The sequence below is a fragment of the Marmota marmota genome, unplaced genomic scaffold (genome assembly GCF_001458135.2).
Source record: "Marmota marmota marmota unplaced genomic scaffold, marMar, whole genome shotgun sequence".
In the NCBI taxonomy this organism is placed as follows: Eukaryota; Metazoa; Chordata; class Mammalia; order Rodentia; family Sciuridae; genus Marmota; species Marmota marmota.
Genome location: NW_026000005.1, coordinates 303,314 through 326,544, shown reverse-complemented (window position 1 = coordinate 326,544; position 23,231 = coordinate 303,314). Strand labels below are relative to the sequence as shown.

General features: G+C 37.8%; 1 protein-coding gene across 2 annotated transcripts in view; it reads left to right on the top strand.

Moving 5' to 3' along the window:
* Positions 1-23,231, top strand: part of Pde11a (phosphodiesterase 11A) — a 381,408-nt gene that overhangs the window by 188,236 nt on the left and 169,941 nt on the right. For both annotated transcript variants that reach the window (XM_048808008.1, XM_048808009.1), the window contains exon 6: positions 8,618-8,750. In XM_048808008.1, coding sequence (XP_048663965.1) covers positions 8,618-8,750 — 133 coding nt within the window. The remainder of the gene's footprint in view (positions 1-8,617; positions 8,751-23,231) is intronic.

Genomic DNA, 23,231 nt, shown 5'->3' with positions numbered 1-23,231 from the left:
TGCGATGGAAATCCTTCCTCCAGGTTCCGGAGCACCCCACTATTGCTGGAAATTCCTAACAAGATATCCTTTAGCCGTCCTGACTTGTCATACTCCCACACAGTGAAGCAGCACACGGGGGTAATGCACTCCCCTCGCCGCCATCTTCAACTCCCCTCGCCGCCATCTTCACTCCCCTCGCCGCCATCTTCAATATTCTTAATATTGTCTTTATTATCTGATGTTCTGTCTTCCAAGTGATCTAGTTTGTTGGTGATGCTTTCTATTGAGTTTTTTATTTCATTTATCATTTTCTTCATTTCAAGGATTTCTGATTTTTTTTCAGAATCTGTATCACTTTCTTGAAGTAATCTTTTGCTACCTGTATTTGCTCCCTTATTTTTTTATTGGTGTGATCAATGGTTGCCTATATTTGCTTTCTTATCTCTTAATTGGAGTGATCAATTTTTGCCTGTATTTGCTTACTTAGGTCATTCTTTAATTCGTAGGTCATTTTAATGATGTACATTCTGAACTTCTTTTCTGACATTTCATCAACTGCATTGTCCATGGATTCTATTATTGCAGTATCTTGGTTTGTTTGCAGCACTTTTCTCCCTTGTTTTTTCATGTTTTCTGTGTGTTTTCCTTTCTTGCATTGTGGGTCTGAGGTATTAGAGTTTCTACCCTGTAATCTTATAGTGTCCCTCCAGTTTACCTGTACCTTACTTTGGTTTTGAGCTTCTAGACCCCGGCTGGTGTCCCACAATAAATCCTACTTCAACTAAAGGTGGTGGTGGCAATAGCAGAGATAACTCAAGGTAGCAGTTGTGGTGTCCCAAGATGGATGCAACCACTTTCAGAGATGGGACTGAAATGGTTGGGCTGCCTGTTTGGAGATGCAGCTGCCTCCAGGCCCCATCTGTTGTCCCAAGGTGGAAGCTACTGCATGGGAAGTGATATGGCAATGGCTGCAGTGTCCCAAGATGGGCTAGGCCTGGGCTCTGATGTGGATATACTGGTAGGCAGGGGTGGTCCTACTCCTGGGGCTGGGCTCAGGTGTGGGTCTGCCTGTCAGCAGGGTGGTACTGGGCTAGAGCCTGGGTCTTGGCTCCCATGCAGGTTGGCAGGGTGGTCCTGGGCCTGGGCCTGGGCTCCCAAGAGGGTCAGAGGAGCCGTCCTGGATTGGGACCTGGGCCTTGGCTTCTACGCAGGCCGGCAGGGTGGTCCTCAGTAATCTATAGTTGAAAATGTTGAAGTCACTTGTCCTTGAGTATTTTATTTTGTCTTATTTTGTTTTGCTTGTATTGATTTCCCTCCAACACAGCTCTGTGACTTGTCAGCCTTGAGGTTTATGTCTGTTTCCTTGGACTTACTTCAGGGCAGTCACATTGCCGGCTTATGTATTTTCTGTAATAGGGCAATTCTCTTTTATCCCCACACTCCACAGTCATAATATTTGAGCTCATGAAGATCTCTTTAATGTCAGTTTGAGTCTCACATTTGGAAGCAAGACGTCTCTGAGGAAGGATGATCTAAACTGTAGCCCTTTATATGAAACTCACTTAAATACCTCCATCTTCCACTGCCCTTGATCTTTGTAAAATAACAAAATATGAGATTTCTTTACAGTTACTTTGTTAGTTTAAAACAAATCCTTGAGCTTAGAGAAGTCTGTTTTTTAAATTTTTTTAGAGTTTTTTTTTTTTAAAGCTGTGAAGTAGTGAATTTTTTCCTCTCAAGGATGTTTCACTAAAGTTTAGATGTCAATGATATTTCTTTCACCTTCTAAGACTCTTTTTCAATGATTTTTTTTGTATTTTTTTTCCTTCAAGTCAGAATTTTAAAAATAATATTCCCACTGCATGGGTCAAAATTGTGTTATGACTTGAATGTAAAAAACTATTACACATGAATAAATGAATGATTTGTTTAAAAAACAGGAAAACTTAGGAACATTTGAATGTTTTCTCAAGTGGGCTTTGGTTTAAAACTAATGTGTTAAGAATTTGAAGGCATTTTCCCTCTCTTTTCTGTGCACTGGCATGAAGTAAATGTCTTGGCAACACACATGTGCAACCACCAGCACTCACGCCAGAAATTCATGAGGCAATTGATAAGGGTCTTCTTGCTGGAAGGAGTTTATGCACGGGTTCTTGGCACAAGGGGACATATCTGTAGTCCAGGTCAGCCCAGCCTAATCACTACTTGTACAGAGAGTAGTGTGGGAAGTGGGTAAAGAAGCCAAGTAATGAGGAAACTTGTGACAATGTGGACAAGCAATATGATCTTAGGATCCAGGAACCAAAATGCTACAAAGAAATTGGGGGAGGACATTCTTCTCTTGCTCATGAACCTTTGGCCCTCTTGAAGCCCATGGTCAGCCTCCTTTGAGTGTTTTCCAAGCAGTGTGCTTTGATGAGGGGAGGGCCCTTGAATGAAAGAATGTCTCCCCAGGAACTGAGGGTATGAGGAGGACTTATTCAGAAATGTCTACATTCATACATCCGCATGCATGGAAAATAGAAACCATTGAGTTGACATAAACTTATTTGAATCCTCAAGCTCTGGAGACTCCAGGATTAATCCAGCTAAAAATGTATTTCCAAACTGTGGTGACATTCCTTATTTTCATTGGACCCAATATAAAAATCTTAATATTGGCCTTTGCTATTTTTGGTCAGATTCTTTTGAGCTCCTGATATGATTAATGCAATTCTGTATATTAAGGTGAGCTCCCAAAATCCTATTTAAAGAAAGATCTACTGGGCTGGAGAAGTAGCTCAGTGATATAGCTCTTAATTAGGATGCAGGAGGCCATGGAGTTTAATCCCCAGCAGAACACACACACACACACACACACACACAGATCTATTGGAAATGAACAATATGACTGGTGGGAACAGTGTCTAAAATAAAAGGTATCATCCTACCTTCATCTGACTCAGATCCCTGAGAGGACCATTAGCAAGCAGGACTATGTGGTTTGCTTGTATGGTCTGAACAAGGAAGGCATGCCACAGGAAGAGCAGCTGAAAAGACTAGAGATAGGTTGGGATGGAACAATCTTAAGTGGAAGACCATGGGGAATGTGTTGATTATTGCCATATTTCAAGAGCTACTAGAGAGTGAGATCTATGCTCTTCGGCTACAAACCATGGGGCTGGGAACAAAGGATGATGATTATTATAAAGAAAATTGAGCTGCCACATAATGCAATGGAATATTTTGTAAACAGTGAGTTTCCTGGCACAGAAGGTATTGAATTTGAGGTTACATGCCCATTTGTCAGATGTATTGAAGATTGAAGCAGGCTATTGACAGCCATTCAAGCATCTCTTGAGAATTAGAGAAAGGTATCCCCTTTAGATGGACATAAACATGCATAGCTGGATTACATTTCAGTCCCTACCCATCTCCTATTATAGGGGACTCCTACACAGGGAAGAATCTGAGCAACCATTTGTGGCTGAGTCCATGATCCTAACCATGTCCTGTTCCAACAGCAATCAATTAAAGGAAGAAAAACACAGTAAATTAGAGGGTCCTCATATATCAGAGAGAGTTGACCTGTATGATCTTTATGTAATAACTAACTGCTTAAGCTAGGGGTGTCCTTCAAAAATCAGAAATTGTTTGGGCCCTTTCCTTTGTGATTAAATTTATAAGACAAAGTGTGCCAAGGAATACTGTCACATGCAGAATTTGCTGTAAAAGTTGTGATGCTTTTTAAAAATGCTTATTATGACCTACATACTAGTCTAAACATTTGGCATAAATTATTACCTTAGTCTGCACAATAGCTATCTAGGTAGTAATAGTATACCCATTTTACAATGAAGTATGAATAATTGCCTGAGATCACTTTGCTGAAGAGTGGCCAAAGGGGCATTTGGATGAGGCTTGTCTGACTCCAAAAGAAACTCAGGTTCTGAATTACAACACAAAATTACCTTTAAAAAAGATAAGAAGCAAGGTTTTGAAAGCTGTAATTCAGTGTCATGATTCTGTGTTTACAGTAGAACATTAAGATTTGAAAGACTGAACTTGTGCAAAAGCCAGATAAGATTGCTTTTCTTTCTTTCTTTCTTTCTTTCTCTTTCTTTCTTTCTTTCTTTCTTTCTTTCTTTCTTTCTTTCTTTCTTTCTTTCTTTCTTTCTTTCTTTCTTTCTTTCTTTTTTCCTTCCTTCCTTCCTTCCTTCCTTCCTTCCTTCCTTCCTTCCTTCCTTCCTATCATCTATTTAGTGGTACTAGGGATTGAACCCAGGGCCTTGTGCATGATAGGCAAGCACTCTACCAGAGCTACATCCCCAGTCTAAGCATATACACTTTAAACAAATTTTGAAAACGTACTTGCTATATGATCTGAATATCTGTTTCCCTCAAAATTCGTATATTGAAACCTAATCCTCAATAGGAGCGTATTTGGAGGTGGGACCTATGGGAGGTAACTATATCACATAATGATTCCTCATGAATGGGATTATAAAAAAGGATCCAGAGAGATCCCACACTCCTTCCACCATGTGAGGATACAGGAAGAAGACACCACATACTCAAACTGCCAATGCTTTAGACTTAGTCTTCTGAGGCTCCAGAAGTGTGAAAAACAAATATTTGTTATTTATAAGCCACCCTGGTTTATATTATTTTGTTATAAATGCCCAAATTGACTAAGACAATGATGTAAATATCAAGAGTGACAAATCAACTTCCAGGTCACTCTGAACATCCTATCACCCTAAACCTTAATTTATGTACCTGTGCCACGTTAAACTGGACAAATGCAGAGGTAATTTCAGATAATCCATTTGCATTGCTGCAGCTATAGGTCAGTCCAAGATTTACCTCCTGTCTGAAGGTTTAGCTAGATTCCAGTGCCTGAAGTCCTTTCTCCCTCCCTGGACTTCTTCAGCATTCATAATTGGTTCAGTTGACTTGGCAACTTGGCAACACAGCTATGTGACAAATTTTTTCATTGGGAATTTAAATTTTTATGTTGTTCACATGTCAGTGTGTTTATTTCTCATCTCCTCAACTGATAGCAAGTTCTGTAAGGGTAAAGACCACAGCTTATACTTTCTAGAAACAGCCCAAAGGTGCTTTGCCCAGTTGACCTTCTACACTGGTCAAGAATTTTAGAATGATTTCAGTGCAGCATGCAGCCAGAATGAACCAGACTCTAATGTGCTTAGATTTCACATGAGTCTTTGAGGAGCCCCTGCTCCCACCAAGTATTTCTGCCATGTTATCTTCCTTGGGATTCTGTAAGTAGGGGTCTAATGTTCTTAATGATCTAATGTAGTGGTTTTTTTCTCCCACTTCCTTTGACTGAAGCTCAGACTTATGTGTTTATCAACTTCAGCATCTTCCTGAAACCCTCCCTGATGCTTACGGCACCTTCCTTTGATTTTTAGGGATGCCCTTAGCCCATAGTGGGTGATGATAAATTTGTTTTCTCTTTCTCCCTTCCCCCATTGTTGCTGCCTTTGGCTTCTCTCTTCCCCTACATCTAGATTTCCCCACAAAATCTCTCCCGAGCAATCTCATCCATTTTATCTCCCTGAAGACAATCTTACCTCTCCATCAGTGTTTTCAATCCTGAAAACTGATTTGGTTCTGATTTTTTAGTAATGAACATGTCTCAGACTTGCAGAATATCTATCATCTCTCCCCATCTTCCCACTCCTCAGAACAACTCCCTCTGATAACAGGCTCTCAGGAGGAAAATGTGAGCCACCACTGCCTGTCCATCAAACCCTGCAGAATCTTCTGCACTACCTCTTGCATTGCCAGCATCACCATCTCCCACCTTTATGACTTCCTAGTCTACCAGGACATCTTCCCACCCTCAGTCTCTCTTAGCCACCCTCTCTCACTCCTTGTTCCTGGATTAAACTTCCTAAAATTACACCTCAAACCCCATCATTTCCTTGCTTGATAAGATCTCAGCAACTCAGTAAGTCTCCACACTTAAGCCTTAACCTTCTTTTCCAATCTACCTCCCCACCATGTGAGTATTCATTTTGATAAGAACACACCCTCGGACTTTGATGAATTTGTCTTTAGCTCCTAGTATTTCCTCCTCACCACTCTAATCTCTCTTGCTAAACTTTTACCAATCCTGAAATACCCAGCTTAGAGGATTTTGATGCTACTTGGTAAAACCAGTTCCTTCCTTGGTCCCCATTCCTTCTACTCTATCATGTCTCAGTTTCCTCTCCTGACCTCCTACTCAGACCCCTCCCAGATCCCATTGCAGCTGTTCTTTCTACCCTCCACAGCACACACTATGTCAGCACTTTCCAAACTGCTTAATTATAGAGTGTTTTTTGGGGGGGTGGGGTACCAAGGATTGAATGCAGTAGTGCTTAACCACTGTGAAACATCCTCAGTCCTTTTAATTTTATTTTTTTATTTTGATTCAGGGTCTCACTAAATTGCTTAAGGCATCACTACGTTGCTGAGGCTGGCTTTAAACTTGTAATCCTCCTGCCTCAGCCTCTCAAGTTGCTGGAATTAAAAGGCTTGCACCACCACACCCAGCAATAATAGAGAACTTAAAAAATTGTAGCGTAGAATATAGTATAGACAGTACAGAATGAACTGACCAGCCAATAATCCCTGAAAAAATGTCAGAATTCAATCCACACCTTTTGTAAACTTAGAAGTTACTACATTAAGTCAATATCCTCATTTCAGGTACATAATCATGTTTCTTTCTGTATTTTGCTTTTATTGAAGCATAATCTAAAATTTCATTTCTTACAACTATAAAGTAGCAAGGAGAAGGCTGGAGTTGTGGCTCAGCAGTAGAACGCTTGCCTAGCATGCACGAGGCCCTGGGGTTGATCCTCAGCATCACATAAAAATAAATAAATAAAATAAAAATATGGTGTCCAATTAAAAAATAAATATTTTTTTAAAGTAGCGAAGAGAAAATAGAATATGGATTTTTTGTTGTTGTCTTTGTTTTAGGAAATAAAGTTTTATCTTTTGAAATATTCAGTCTTTATACTTCTTTATACTTTTTGAGAACTAAAAGACTCAGCTTTTCATTAACATTTCCATTTTTCAGTTGGTGATCCATAGAGAGTAAGTTTATGTACCCTTAGTGTTTAATATGCAGTAAGGGATGAATAACATCACAAATATATTCTAAACTTATCAGACACGGACCAGCAATCTCTACAGATGAGATATGCTAATGATGGTAAATAATGTCTATGCTTCCACATATTCATACACTTGGTGACCTTTCCATGCCACTTTCTCAGCATTCTCAGTATGGCATAAATTCCACACGGGTACATTATGGCATTGTAACTATTACTATGAACAGTATTTGGTATTTTATTACATATAATGCAGTTTAGACTAAAAAAGTCAGTAGTATAATTATTTTTTTGCTGTAGTACACTCATGAACACCACAGAATGTAGTTTGGAAAACATGGCCCTCGGATTCCTGTGTTCATTCACATGATTTGGATTGACATTTCTCAAACCACAAATCAAACATTACCCGTGGAAATTTTTCTTTAAAATGCTCAATTTTGCATCAGTGCTCAATATGTACCTGTAGAAGAAAGATGGAAAGGAGGGAGAGAGTGAGCAATCTTACCAATTCTCACATCATTTATATAAATTTAATGTCTGCCATGAAAATGATACCCGGGAAAGTTTACAAAATCATTTAGCGTAAAATTCCTTGTTCAATTTAAGTAAGGATATAATTTAAATTATTTATATTAGCAGCCAGCACATTAAAACAGACTTTTTAAAAATATTTTTTGTTGTACATGGGCACAATACCTTTATTTTATTTATTTATTTTCATATGGTGCTGAGAATTGAACCCAGTGCCTCACACACACTAGGCAAGCACTCTACCATTGTGCTACAACCCCAGCCCCTAAAACAGACTTTTTTTTTAATATTTATTTTTTAGTTATAGTTGGACACAATACCTTTATTTTATTTATTTATTATTACATGGTGCTAAGGATAGAACACAGGGCCTCACACGTGCTAAGCAAGTGCTCTACCGCTGAGCCACAACCCCAGCCCCCTAAAACAGACTTTTAAGTGAGATTTCATAAGAAGAACATGTACTCCAAGACAATAATAATTACTCAGATACTAATAGAGTCACTGGAATAATTACTAAGATTATATAATCTAGATTTGTTCTTTGCTACTTTTAAAATTTTGCAAGTTCTTAATTCATTTCCTGATTTCCCCCCATTCTTGGATTTCACTTTTCTTGGTCCCAAAGCATCCAGTCTCTTCAGTTAAGTCGGGCAGGCTGCGGAGTTCAATGCAATGGTGTACTATTGTCAGTTTTTTAGTACCTGATTATCAGCTTTATATCTGCCTATTTGGGGGTCTAAATATAACCTGGAGTTATTCTCTGCATCATAGTGAATCTATGGTTTCTACTCAGGGATTTGACATTATAAAAATAATAAGTTTTTTTGAAGTAGCTACTGATAATTACTTTATGATTATTCTGTGACTAATGTCATCATACTTTCTTAATGAGTACATATAATCCTGTTACTTGTATAGTTTTGTTGGGTTCACTTTCAAACAAACTTACATTTTTCTCCTTGTTTCCTATATTGGTACTCTGACAGTTTCAAAGAAAGCATGGAAAAGTCATCATACTCCGACTGGCTAATAAACAACAGCATTGCTGAGCTGGTTGCTTCAACAGGCCTTCCTGTGAACATCAGCGATGCCTACCAGGATCCGCGCTTTGATGCTGAGGTAAGAGGCATTCTCTGGTTGCCATCATTAGGTTCAATAGTCATAATGTTGACAGTTTGCTGGTTGAAGGAAAACTGGGCATCTTATAGATCCACAGTACCCCCTGAATTTATTGGCAATTCTTTTGCATCTTTTCTCTGTGGTCTGAGTTTTAACATGCTAACTGTTGACTGAGAGAAAACTTCCTTTCTCTACCCTCATTGGTGGCAAAATGACTATTCTCAGTCTGATGCTCTTTTATGATTAGATGGACTTTATATTGAGCTATGAAATATTTAATAATAAAATGTGCATATAACAGTTATTTCCAGCAGATGCTGGAGTAACTACCATATTTTTCAAAATTGCTCCCAAGAAACAGTAAATTGGTTAATGTTATTGTTTAGTGTTAATTATATGGGTGCATTTTGCTGATACGCAGAATATATTAAAACCGTTTACATTCTAAGATAATATAGAGCATCATACAGATAAATTCATACAAGCTTATAAAAGCTCTGTGTGGATATGTGTGTGTATAAGCATAAATATATATAATATATATATTATATAGAGAAAAATATATATGTATAAAATTTCCCATTCTAGATTGCCAGGCTGAGCTCTCAAGAGTAGCAGGAGTATCTTGGTGGCCAAGAATGAGTGTTGTAAGCAAAGCTGAACAAGCACAGGGAATTGGGGAACTGGGGTTTTTTTTAACAGGGTTGAGGAGCCACAATTGATGAGGATGGAGAGGGAAGCAGGTCCAGATCACCAAAAAGCTTTGAAAGATAAGTTAAGAGGTTGAATATTCACAATGGGAACCAATATTTTTGTTTTAAATGCAGGAGATGCCTGAGTTGTATTTCAGAATGATCACACTGCCTACACAAGACCGGGTAGATTAGTAATAATAACAACTGAACTTTTAATCTCTGTAATGCCAAAAAGGAGGAGTCATCATCCCTGTTTTACAGAAATTGAGAGCTTGTCCATGGCTCTGGAGACAGACAAGGAATCAGCCTTATTATCTGACTCTACAGACGGTACTCTTCACCTGGCCTTGTGCTGCCTCAACTGTCTCTGGCAGGGACATAATGATGTCAGGAAGGCTGAGATCTAAGTCTAATCTATAACTTGAGTCAGGTCACCTTTGCAGATCTGTGCAGGGAAATTTTAAATTCCTAAACTTTACCACCTCTCTGTGGCTGTCTGGAACTCTCTTCCCCCAGAGGAGAGTTTTTCTGTATATTTTTTGTATATTTTCTATTCCTTCTTGAGCATCAGGCTTAGAAGCACCTACCTTGGAGCATGAACTCCCAGTCTAGGTTGGGCTCTTTCAAATATGCCCCCTTGGTTGTCCTAACATTGAATAACCTCTAGCTTTCTTCAGTTCTAAGACACCAAGACTGAACTTTGAGTTACCTTTCTAGGGAAAGTGACAGTCCAAAGAATCTTTAGTTCTCTCCTCTTGTAAGGATGAACACCACCCCTGAGTTCTGTTATAGCACAGTGAAAATGATCTACAGATATCAGTAGTATAAACTTTAGCATTGCAGTTGAGGGAAGACTGATTTTACGAAGTTTTGCTATGTTTCTCTCTTCCTTGATATTAGATAATAATGAAAAGATTTCTATACTTACAATTTTATCAATACTCCCAGTATTCTATTATTAACCTCAGTAATAACAGACAAACCAAAAGACTTTGCTATGCATAAAAATCATTAATTGACAATCCATTATTGCAAAGTCAATGTAGTTGATTAGATGTCAGGGAACAATAGTCATTTCCCACCCCAAATCATACCATTAAATTTGAGTGAGTTCCTATTATTCTGCTCTTAGCTTTGGACAAAGAGATTCAAATTAAAATTCTGAGGAAGACAAAAAATCAAATTGCACTATTTTTTATTGGTTCATAAGATATTTGTGATGGTATAACAGAACATAAAGAAATGTATATCTATGTACCTACCACCCAGTTTAAGAAAAATCAAAAGATTATTACTTTTGAATATTTGTGTTGATCTTCCCTAATCCCATCTCCTCATTCCCCCACAGAGGTAACCTGTATCCTAAATCTGAATTTATCATTCCCTTGCTTTTTTATATAGTTCCATTGCACATGTTTGAATCCCTGCCAAATATGTTGTTGTATTTTACATAAAATGACTAATAGGGTATGTATCCTTCTGTGGCTTACTTTTTGTTTTTACCAAAATTATGTTTCTGAGTTGTGTAAATGTATAACCCTTCATTTATTTTCATTGCTACAAGATATTCCAATGAATAAATAAGCATCATTTTGTTTATCCACCAGGGCATTAATGGATGTTTGGACTCTGTGCTTTACTGTTACATGCATAACTGCCAGGGACATTCCTGAACACATGCTCAAGTACAAGAGATTTTAGAGTCTATTCCTAAAAGAATGACATACTGGATCAGAAGCCATAAACATCTTTGCCTTCACCAGAGAATGAAAAATTCTTATTTAATCATTGCTCTTTTTTTCTTCTGAAAAACACCATATTTAGCAAGCACAATACCTCAGACTACTTCTTGCTAATGGAATATAATCAGCTTGAATATACCAAATCCTTGTGTCTCCAGGCAGACTCTTACCATATCTCTTCTGGATTAGTGATACAGCCATTTTGCATTTTCTTCCACATGCATAGCCATCCCAGTAAGGTAGCTTGTCCTGTTGATCTATGAAAAGAAGAAGCTGGACTCTCAAGCAGAAGGCAACAGTTGTTTCTGTGGGGTTAGGCATAAAATTTTCATACTCTGATTTGGTAGTGAGAAGCAATGCTATCTGAAGACAGTCAGGCTGAGCAGGGACTATTTTTCATGAACTTACTCATCACTTACCTATGATAAAATAAAGCATGAATTTAGAGCCTCATTATTTCCTGGTCCTTTAGCCAGATGTTTCCAATCAACCTCGGAACTAATACTGGATTAAAATGCAAGTTTGAAAATGCATCATATTGTGGTTTTTACACGTTCTCTTTGCATGGTACTGAAATTCAAAGTTACATTGTTTCTCTTCTCATGCTGAGAGAAAAAGAAAAGTAATCAATGTAGATGAAGATGACAGAGAATGGGCATGGGGGTGCTGTGTTCTATTTAAATACAGATATTTGGTATATATATCCTATAAGTGTGTGTGTGTGTGTGTGTGTGTGTGATCATCACACAAAGGCAAGGAAACTTATTTATCTGCTTAGGTTTCCTCACTCCTCAAGTACAGTGACAGGTGTCAACTGCTATGTTAATAATGAATGAAACAAACTCCAGAGTGAGCCACAGAGCTCCCAAGAGGCTAGGAGGCTCAAACCTTCTCTCTACAAAGCCTGATGTAAGATAGTGTAGATCAGAAGACAAAGACAACCATTTCACATAATACTTTTTTATTAATGAATACATATTTCCTTCAAGATAAAAAAAATCATGAAAAAATGAAATCACTTCATCCTTTTACCTCAACACGAAAAGTTTTTTTTTTTTTTTTTTTTTGCAGAATTATCTTAGAGACAGAAACAATGTTTAGAATTATTTTTTCTTCCTTCAAGTGTTTGAGTCCTCTTTTAACATGGGTGAAGATAGTACATGGGTCTGTATTTTTTCCCGGGAATCATAACTGAATGTGGATAGTCTTTAACTTGCAATGCTTCGATTTATGATTTTTCAATTGTACAGTGGGATAAAAGCATATCCATACGACCATCCTGCTTTTCACTTTCAGTACAATATTCAAAAAAGTACATGAGATATTCAACACTTTATTATTGACTGGGCTTTGTGTTAGATTTCTTCCAACTGTAGGCTAATGTAATGAGCATGTTTAAGGTGGGCTAGACTAAGCTATGATGTTTGGAAGGTTGGGTATGTTAGATGCACTTTTGACATGCTATTTTCAATTTATAATGGGTTGATCAGAATGTTAAAGCATTGTAAGTTGAAGAGCATCTGTGTTTATTTATCAGTGGTAGAAAATCAAGAAACAATTTTAAAATTTAGGATTAATTGTTAATTATTATCTCCACTGGAAAAAAGCTTACCTTTTTGTTTTCTGCACTGACTTCCCAGAATGGTTTGAGAACAACTAATATGAATTTGAAAGAGGTAGTACAGGGAATCCTTTTTAATGTATTTCCTATTTTTTCCTACAGATTTTCTCAGTCTACATCTGAATAATGAATTTAAATTTTCTGTAAATGCAATTATCCTGAGCACTAGTGTCTCTCAATGTTTCTCAATGTCTCAGTGGCTAATTCCAGCAACTTGAATTCTCTTTACTGAGCATGAAGGACCCCAGTCCATCAGAAAATGTAGCAACTTGGGATAGAATGCTTCAAAATGGATTGGTCCTATTCTGAGATTTTGTACTATAGATGTATCAACTGCTAGTTAATGGAAATAGTAGGGGTTTATTTCATTTTCTGGTGAGGAAATGGATAATTGGAGAGCTGAAATGGTTTTCCCAAGGCCACACAGCTTCCTTGAGACTGTGGACCTTCTAGTTTTTAATTTAATGCTCTTTCTCTGAGTAGTCTCTCAGAGGGACCATCACCTGCCTGGTAATAGTGACTTATGGCCAAAAGGTCTACTGTGCTCCTTAGTTGAGTCATCTTGGGCATACTACTTTTTATAAGATGTAAAGTCCTGTATGAATATTTTGTAAATCAAAATCAGGTCATCCCCTAAAGAAGCTAGTAGACCTATGTCTTCACAAGAGTGGCCAGGCATCCAAGGATTTGGTCATCTAGGCACAATTGGCATGATCAAATTTCAGGAGCTGGCTGCACTGCCTAGATTCAAGAAGCCTGAAAAACATCACAACATGTAACAAAAACCACTTACATTGGATTTCAGTATAGCCCTATCTTACATTTCAAACATCCCTATCATTTAAGGCAATAAATTAACTCCCAAATCTCTGTGGCTTTATACAACAAAAGCTTAGCTTTTGTTCATGCTAAACCCAAACCAGTGTTTCGAATCAGTGTTGGTACATTAGGGAGGTGCTCCCTTTTTTATGAATGAAGTTATTCAGCAGTAATCATAACTGAATGTGTATAGTCCCTAACTTACCAGCTTCAGTTTATGATTTTTCAATTGTACTCATGAATGACTCACCTAGTCAACTATCTTGTGGATGCTTCCAGTCATTAAATGCTGGCGCTGGACACAGTACATCCACTTGTGTACATTTGAAAGTTTCTTCTCCAATTTGGAATAGCATGGAAACCTTGCTATTTGAGGGATTCATGACACTAGTGACAGTTTTCTGTTAAGAAGATAATTTACTCTAACACACTTTGGTTTATCTGTACAGTTAAAGTATGTAGGTTAAACTAAATTTCTAATTTTGGTGTCGTTCCTATCTTGTAATAATTTCTGAAAAGTCCTAAGAAACTCTGCCCAAAGAAATGCGACAAGAGAATGATTCTTGTTTTGAAATCAGCTTTGTAGCTGTTGGTCTTCCTTTTGATAGAGGTTATGAAGGGATGTCTTTAATGTGATGTAAACCTCATTGCAGGTGCTTTCAGGCACCTGCTGAGAGGGCTATGGGGCAAGTAATCATAGTTGTCCACCTGCTGGGCGTTCTCTTTGTGACTGTCTTAAATATTTAATAGAGCTTTCTCCTTGTGGAGAACAGAGCCGCCTTAGCAGGAGAGCCACAGCCATTACTTGGATTATTTGCCTTCTGCGTGCCTATTTGAATTGACTCCCAGGAGTGCTGCTTGCTGGGCTTGGAAGCATGCATGGGTTTTAAGGCCTAACTCCTTGGTTTATGGGTGGAAAATTATGACCAAATGGTTACGTAAGACAGTCAGGGAGCCTGAACTAAGGTTCTGAGCTTTAAATCCTACCATCTTAAGAAAATCACTGTATGTTTGTTTTGTTACAAGACTCTATGATCCTTGAAAGGAATTTAAAACAAAAGAGACCTACCTACATAACTGCTTTTACTCATAGTGGCACAAGAAACACTCATATTCCTGAGTAATCATGTAGTGGGTTTTGGTGTGTTACATTCTCTTGGAAGAGGTATCCTTCTTTGTTTCTGAAGACGTTGACAGGAATACTACGCATATGAAATTTCTAATGCCACATAAGAAACCTCCACAAACTCAACAGCTAAACAACTCCTATTTATTATCTTGCAGTTACTGTAGGTCAGAAATCTGGGCATGGAATAGCTGGGTTCTCTGCTCAGGGTCTCCCAAGGCCAAAACTCAAGGTATTGACAAGATGGGTTCTCATTTGGAACTTAGTGTTTTGTTGGTGATGATGGTGGGGAGGAGGTTTTGTGTGTGTGCATTTTGCCTGTTTGTTGTTGTGTTCTTTCAGGTGTTTAACAGAACTGAGTTCCTGGTAGTTGTAGCCTGAGGTTCCCATTTTCATACTGCCTGTTGGTCAGGGATCTTTCTCAGTTCCCATAGATTGCCCTCAGGTCCTAGCATGTGCCCTCTCATAACATGGAAGCTCACTTCTTCAAAGTCAGTGGGAGAATATTACTCCAGGTGGCTGTAATAGAAACTTACAGAATGTCAAGAGTGACTTACATAAAGTCAGTAGTGATTATACACCACTTTTGTCATACAACATAACCTAACCAGGGAAGTGACTGTCCTATCATATTCACAGCCCTGTCCACATCCAAAGGGAGGGGATTAAACAAGATGTGTGCAAAGCTGTAATAGAGGGGTTGGGGGCAGGCTGGAATCTTAGGGGTTGCTTAGAATTCTGCCTATCATATCACAAAAAGACACAAAATGTCTCTATCCTAGGAAGCAATCTATTTCCTGACATGAAAAAAATGACCATGAGGAATAAAAAGCAAGCAACAGAGAAATATGTTTAAAATAATGTATAGTATAGTACCTGTGGGCATATTTACATATTTGTGTACATATTTTATTTAGATACTTCAAACTTACTGTGTCCAAAATGGAGTTTACAGTCTTCTTGCCTTCAAGCTTCTTCCCCTACCTCTGTTAAGGCAGCTCAGTTCTTCTTAATGCTTATGACAGAAATTTAATACATAGGCATGGCTCTGTCTTTCTCTCATCTTGCACAGCTAATGCATCGGGAAGTCCAACTGGCTCTACTTGCAAAATCCATCCAGAATCTGACCATTTCTCACTACCTAGATGCTCCCAGTCAGGTTCAAGCCCCTGTAGCTCTGGACTGTTTCGTGGCCACAGCCTCTTCATCTGTCTCTCTACTTCCACCTTCCCCCCTGTGTTCTATTCTCAGCACAACAGCCAGAGACTTTTCATTTTTAAGTCAGATCATGACTTTGCTCACAAACTCTTCAATGTCTCCTTATTTCACTAGAGTAAAAACCAGATTCACATTTCTTTCAGATGTCTACAAGGACCCAAAGGATCTGGCACCCCACTATCTACATCCAGTACTCAGTTACACTGTTGCAGCCATGTCAGTCTCCTTGTTGCTCCTAGAACAAACCACTCCGACACCACTTCAGGGCCTTTACACTGGCTGCTCTCTCAGATGACATACTCTCCCCCCAATTTCAGCGTAACTCACATCCAAACATTTGAAGGCCACTGTTCAAACATTACCTGCCAAAGACATTTTTGGCACCCTTGGTATTTCTTATCCCTCTTCTGCTCTATCCCCCACCCCTATTACACTGCCCCCGTAATACTTGCACCTTCTAACATATAATTTCCTTATATTGCATATCTCTGTCACTGGAATGTAAGCTTTGAGAAGGTAGGGATTTTTTTTTTTTTCAGTTTTGTTCACTGATATACCTACAATGACTAGAACAATGTTTAATACATAATAGTCATTACTGTTGAATATTGTCAATATTGTTGAATATATTAACTATGCATTGTTAATGAATAGGCTATGTATTGTTGAATATATTATATGTTGATACATAAATATGTTAGATATTTATAGGAAAAGGTAAGGAAGGATTTATTCTAAATTAATAATAGTTGCCATCTCAAGAGAGATAAGATTAGAACTTTTGATTTTATTATTGCTTTACATTTTGTGTATGTTCATATTACTTTAAAATCATGCAAAATTACAAAGGTACTCTAAATTTTTAGGTCCTTTATATCATCTGTGAAATTATACTTTACTAGACTACTGTGAGCCCTCTGAAATTTATCTAAAAAATGATTCAAATCCAGGATTGAAATAATGTAATATCTAAGTAAATCAACTTGTTTTGCTGTATCTTCAGAGAAATCATTGTCAGTATGGAGTGTTTTTTTTTTCTATTTTATTCTAACTAAGGGCTTTGTCTGAGGCTGTCCTAACAGCATGAATATAAACTATATCTACGATAATCAGCCAATGCATCAGGTGGCTTCTTGGAGTACATGTCTATTTACAAGTACCTTTACCATAAAATAATTATTCTAACCTTACTTTTTGTTGGCACCGTGCTTCTGAATGCAAAGCCCTGTAATTAGTTGCACTTTGGAACATCCTCTGTGAAGGTTTCTGCCCTCTTTTCATATTAGATTCAGAAGAACACATTAAAAATTACGTAAATGCAAAACAAGCCATTATTTAGTCAATTCAATGTATTATATTCAATTGCTTAATTTAGTATTTCCTTTCAATTGTGTAGTTATGGAGAAAACTTTCAGAGCTCTCACATGTAGGATTTGTTTTCTGCCTACAAAAGGAATGAACAATTGGACCCAACACTTAAATAGGAAAGGTTCTCTTAACAAGAGGAGTGGCAGTAAATAACTAGAAAGTAGGGCAGGTTTTAGGCAGGGATGAAGTCGATGGTTCATTTACTTGCTACAGGTTCAGGAATTGGAGGAAACCCACCATCACCCAGAGCTCCTCTGCTATGGATGGCCATGCCAGAGGTTCATAGTGTTAGGACATATCCAGCTCTAAGTCTTCCATCCTGTGCAGCTCTTCCATGTGAGGATCTTTTTTTCAGATTTTTTAAAAAGCCTATTATAAACAACTCAGTAGTACTCACCTTTGTCTGTAGCGCTTAAGGATAATGGGGGGCCCAGCTCTGAGATCCTCTGAAGTGGAGCATTAGAGCCTATTTCAGCTGTCAAAGTCTTATAGTGGAGCACTCCTACAATCTGGGATGCTGAGTGCCAGCCTGGCAGGACAATTCATTCCTTATTCTCTGTCACACCTTCTGTTCTATCACTTATGTTTCTGTTACAAAGAAAATGAGCAAAACTGAAACCTATAAGAGATAAAGGTCTGTGAATCTGCTGAAATGCATCTACTACTGGTAATTGTCTCTTAGTCACTGGTACTTATTTTAAGCTAGTTTGAGATCCTGTCCCAAGTGAAGGGCTTGGTAAGGAAGGTTGGATAGTGGACATAAGAATCCAGATGATGAGGAATGTGATTGGTCAGGGGGAGTTAGGAGGTGGGGGATTACTAAGACTTGATAAGACATACAGGGGTAGCTGTGGGTAGGAAAGACATGTATGGGTCTAGACACACCCAGATAATTTACTAACTTTAATTATAGCTGAGGTTGCAGTGCAGACAGTGCCTGAGCTCTAAGCACAAAGGTTGGTTTTATTTATTTATTTTTTATTCTTATGCCATATAAGCTATTAGGATTGATCCTGTGTACAGGTTGGCCTAAAGTAAACTCTCTTCATTATTTCCAGGAAAGCAAGGGATTGACTCTGAATATTGGCAAACTCCCCTTGTTCTAGTATTTGAACTAGAACATCTCACCAGTAGATTAGACTTTGGGATAAAGTTTTGCTTTAGATTATTGTTAAAGCTATACATATCTGTCTAGGGAAAGGAAGCACACTACATATTGATTAATAGTATTACATCACCACCAATTCATTTACATTTCTTTTGACTGCTTTTGAGAGGCTGGAAAATATAACAATTAGGTTTTGATGGCTCCAAAGAACCAACTTTAATTAGACCCATTAAATTGAAAGGCCCTATGAGGACAGAGGCTAGGAAAAATTTTTAAGTAAGTACATTTTTAATTGCACAGAACTGGACACCTCCAGATAATATACTTATTTTAACTTTAGCTTCCTAGAAACATTGCTTCATCTCAGATAGGCTAACTTTGGGGACTCTAACAGTGTGAATTTAAGACTAAGAATGATCTAGCAGGGACCTTGTGGAACAATGAGGTAGATATGCTTTGACAGGTATTTCTTTCAATGTTAGTGATACTTACATAGATACTTTACAAATTTTGAAACCCTTTCACATATATATGCTTATGAAATAATTTGTAAAACAAGAAAATGCACAAAGAAGAAAAGGTGAGAATCAACTGTGATATCAAAATCTCAAGATGACCAATGTTACCATTATTGTCTGTAGAAAACAAGTATACATGATAAAAATTCAGGCATTGGGAGTTTGGGTGACTTGGTTGGGGCCAGGTAGCCTATACACATTATTTGAGCTCCATTGGCTGACACAATCTGGAGAGATGGGATTATTTAATTGGTTAGTCAGTTTTGTGTTACTATGACAAAATACCTGAGATAACCAACTTAAAAGGAGAAAATTTTTTATTTTGGCTCATTGTTTCAGAGGTAGTTTGGATTTGGGCCTGTGGTGACACAGTACATCATGGCAAGGGTCCATAATAGATAACATCCATTCACCTCATGACAGCCAGGAAACAGAGAGAGGAAGACAGGAAGGGCTGAGTTTCCAATATTCCCTTCAGGTGCACACTCTCAGTGACAACTTTCTCCCACCAGGCTCTATCTCCTAAAGATTCTACCACATCCCCAAAACTCTATGGGCTGGGGAACAAGCCTCCAATGTCCTTTGGGGGACATTTCAGATCCAAACCATATGAATAGGTATGAGACTTCATGCTTTCTTTTTCCTTTTTCTCACAGTTCAGAGTGAATTCTTTAGAGGTCCTGTGCTTCTATAATAAGCTTCATTTTCCTTCTCCTTCTTCCGCCATTGTAAAGAATGAAAAGGGCTCCCAAGCCTCACAATGTCATGTGGTCATATCAACTAACCTGGATTAGTGTGACTTTCCAGAAACAATAGCATCACCTCAAATGGCAATTAGAGAATCGTCTTAATGACCTTAAATTGGGAACCCTCATTACACTCTGTTCTCCCTTGTTCTTCTCCTCCACGTTGTTGGGCTCATCAACCATGTTGATCATCAGATGCTCCCCTCTCCCCTATTCTCTTAGCCAGCTAGAACTGGCCTCTCCTTCTTCCCCCAGTCACTGTGAGAAAAATTCTAAAGACACCCTCAACATTGTTACCTCATCTCTCCTCTCATGCTTAGCAGATGCAAGATAAGCTCTGGATTGATGCAGCTCTGCTTTCTCATGTGACTTTCCTCTGCTCCATAACTAAATTTTATTCCTGATCCCATCCCTTCTTCTCTCAACCATCTCTGCAGTTATCCTCATTGTGTTGCTAAATTCATAACCTGTTTTCAATCCTTATCTTATTTGACCCCTCCACAGCATTCGACACTGATGTTCCCACTTAGTTCTATTTTGGAAAATAATTTTTCTTCCTTGTGTACAAGTAATTTATATTCATTATCTAAAATTAGAAATGATAATTTAAAAAACTTCCATAGGCCATCAATTCAAAGGGAACTGTTACAGTTATAATTTTCCAGTGTATATGACGTGTTTGCACAACCACTGGAACCTACACTGTTATCACTTAATATATTAAATATTTTTCTTGCCAGTAAATATCCTCCTATAGCATGATTTTAATTAGATGCATAATATTTATTCCATTATATGGAATAATATGTGCTATGATTTACTTAACTAAATCTTAATTGAATACTCAGGTTATTTCTAACAGATCACTATGATAAGTAATGGGATCATTCACACCTTCATCTGTAAGTTTTCTGTGAATAGCTTTGATAATTATCATAAGATCAATTCTTATAGATGAAATTAATAAGTCAAAAGCCTCTGTCAAATTCCACAGGCTATAAGAATCTGTTCATACATGAGAGGTTCAGCAAAGCCTCAGAGTGAAGATCATGAGCTTTGGAGTTCTTTCCTATCCCTGTTACTGATGTCGCCTTCTTTCACCCTCGATGTTTTGTCTTTTTGTTGGACACCATCTGCCATGGCAGTTTTACCCATGGGAGGCCCCTCCTTCTCTCCCATTGCCATCTCAGTTGTGAAGTGTGTCAACTTAAACTCTGTATTGTTTCTCTCAAATTTTCTGTGCTCCTCAACTCAAGGAACTCTACAACCCTTACTCGAACCAGACCCCTCCATGTTATCCTCCTTAGGAACTGGGGAACTCAAATCCTCAGAATAAAAAGATCTTTGAGAGAGCTAAAATACTTTGAAAATGATGGGTGAACAAAACTCTCTGCTTTCACGGGCAAACAGCCTAAGGTTTGTTGTTCTCATCTGTAGGCTCTGGAGCTCTTCCTCACTCAATGCTCTTTTTCTTCATGCCCACTGTGACCTCTTCCCTCAGCTGCCTCAAATCTGTAGTTGAGGTTAGACAGGGTCTACAATTGTCCCAAAGGTGGCAGAGACAGCTGTTTCTGTTGCTCAGTGCAGGCTCAGACCACCATTGCTGTTCATTAGTGAGTGACTCTTCCTTGGCAACACAGAACAGGCCTAGCATTCTAGCCCTGCAGTGATTCACCCAAGCTTACACCTCTGAAGCCTCCCTAAAACGGGCTTCCATCTCTTCGTGGTACTAGAACTGCCTTAATTCAGATTTTATCCTTAGGGAGAGGAAGAAAGCCACTCTGTTCTTTGGGAAGATAACTTTGATGGATGTTTTTGTTATTGTCTGGCCTCCTTTGAACCAGTCTCTCCCATTCAAGGCAGTTAATCTCTCTAAGCCTCATCTGATAAGGGAGGATGATAAGAGTACCTACCTCATAGAGCTGTTTTTAAAAATGTATAGAATATTGCATGTGCAAATGCTGAACAGGGTGCCTGACCCAGTGAATATCCAATACATGTTAGCTCATTTCATTATCTTATGGAGGCCCATCATAAACAATCTAAAGCTATTCCTGATTTCTTCAAAAAGAGTCAGTTGTTAGCTTTTTTATAGTGTTTTGACCATTTTCTGCTTGAACACTTGTTTTTCTTTATTTCTATCTTTACTAGACTGTGAGCTCCTCCAGGGTAATGACTGCTTGATTCATCTTTATGTCTTCAACACCCAATAATACATGTAGGAGATATTAACAAATATCTATTGGAAGAGTACACTGGCTGAATGACTTATGCCCATGTTTTTGGTTATGGTTTCATTTTGTTTTGTACCTGGAATTCTCAAAAATCAATCTATGTAATCAAAAAGAGAAAAATCATAGTCTAAAATCACAGGATAAAGGGCATAAGCATTGAAGAGTAAGATGGTATAAGGATGTGGCTAGAATATCCAAAACACTGTATAGATAATGTATTACAATTAATAATTAAATATAAGAAAAGTGATGGCTACAACTTCAATATAAAAATCAATTCTATTTCTATGTACCAATTGCATAGAATTGACACTCTACATCTGTAGTTCTCTATCTATGGATTCAACCTACCACCGATGGAAAATGTAAAAAAATTGCAACTATACTGAACATATGCAGACTTTTTTCCCCTATTATACAGTATAGCAACTATTTATATAGCATTTACATGATATTAGATGTTATAAGTAATCTAAAGAGAATATAATGTACAGGAGGATATGTGTAAGTTCTTTGTGAATATGATGCCATTTGAGGTAAGGGACTTTATCACCTGCAGATTTTGTTATTCATGAGAGTCCTGGAACTAAATCCCCATAGATCCCAAGGAAAGACTGTACAAGCACTAGAAAATTAAATAATAATGCCATTTACAATAATAACATGAACTTTTAAAATACCAAGGCATGAATTTAACAAATTGTGTATAAGACCTCTTCATTAAAAATTTGCTAAAGCCAGGTGCAGTGGCACATGTCTGTAATCCTAGCGGCTTAGGAGACTGGGGCAGGAGGATCATAAGTTCAAAGCCAGCCTCACCAAAAGTGAGGTGCTAAGCAACTCAGTGAGACCCTGACTCTAAATAAAATACAAAATAGGGCTGGGGATGTGGGTCAGTGGTCAAGTACACCTGAGTTCAATCCCTGGTACCAAAACAAACAAACAAAAAATTTGCTGAAATAAGTTTGAAAAGCACTAAATATTGAAGGATGTTTATGGATTGAAAGACTCAATTTTGAAAATATATACGTTCTTTCCCAAATTAATTAACAATCTCAATACAACATTCTCCCTACCAAAATAAAAATCCTAGCATTGCTTGTGTATATATATATATATATATATATATATATATACTGAAAGTTGATTCTAAAATTTGTAATGCAGTCATTCACACCTTCATCTGTAAGTTTTCTGTGCATAGTTTTATAATTATCATAAGATCAATTCTTATAGATGAAATTAATGCCAAATCTTGAAGAAGAAGGATAAAGTTGAGGGTTTAC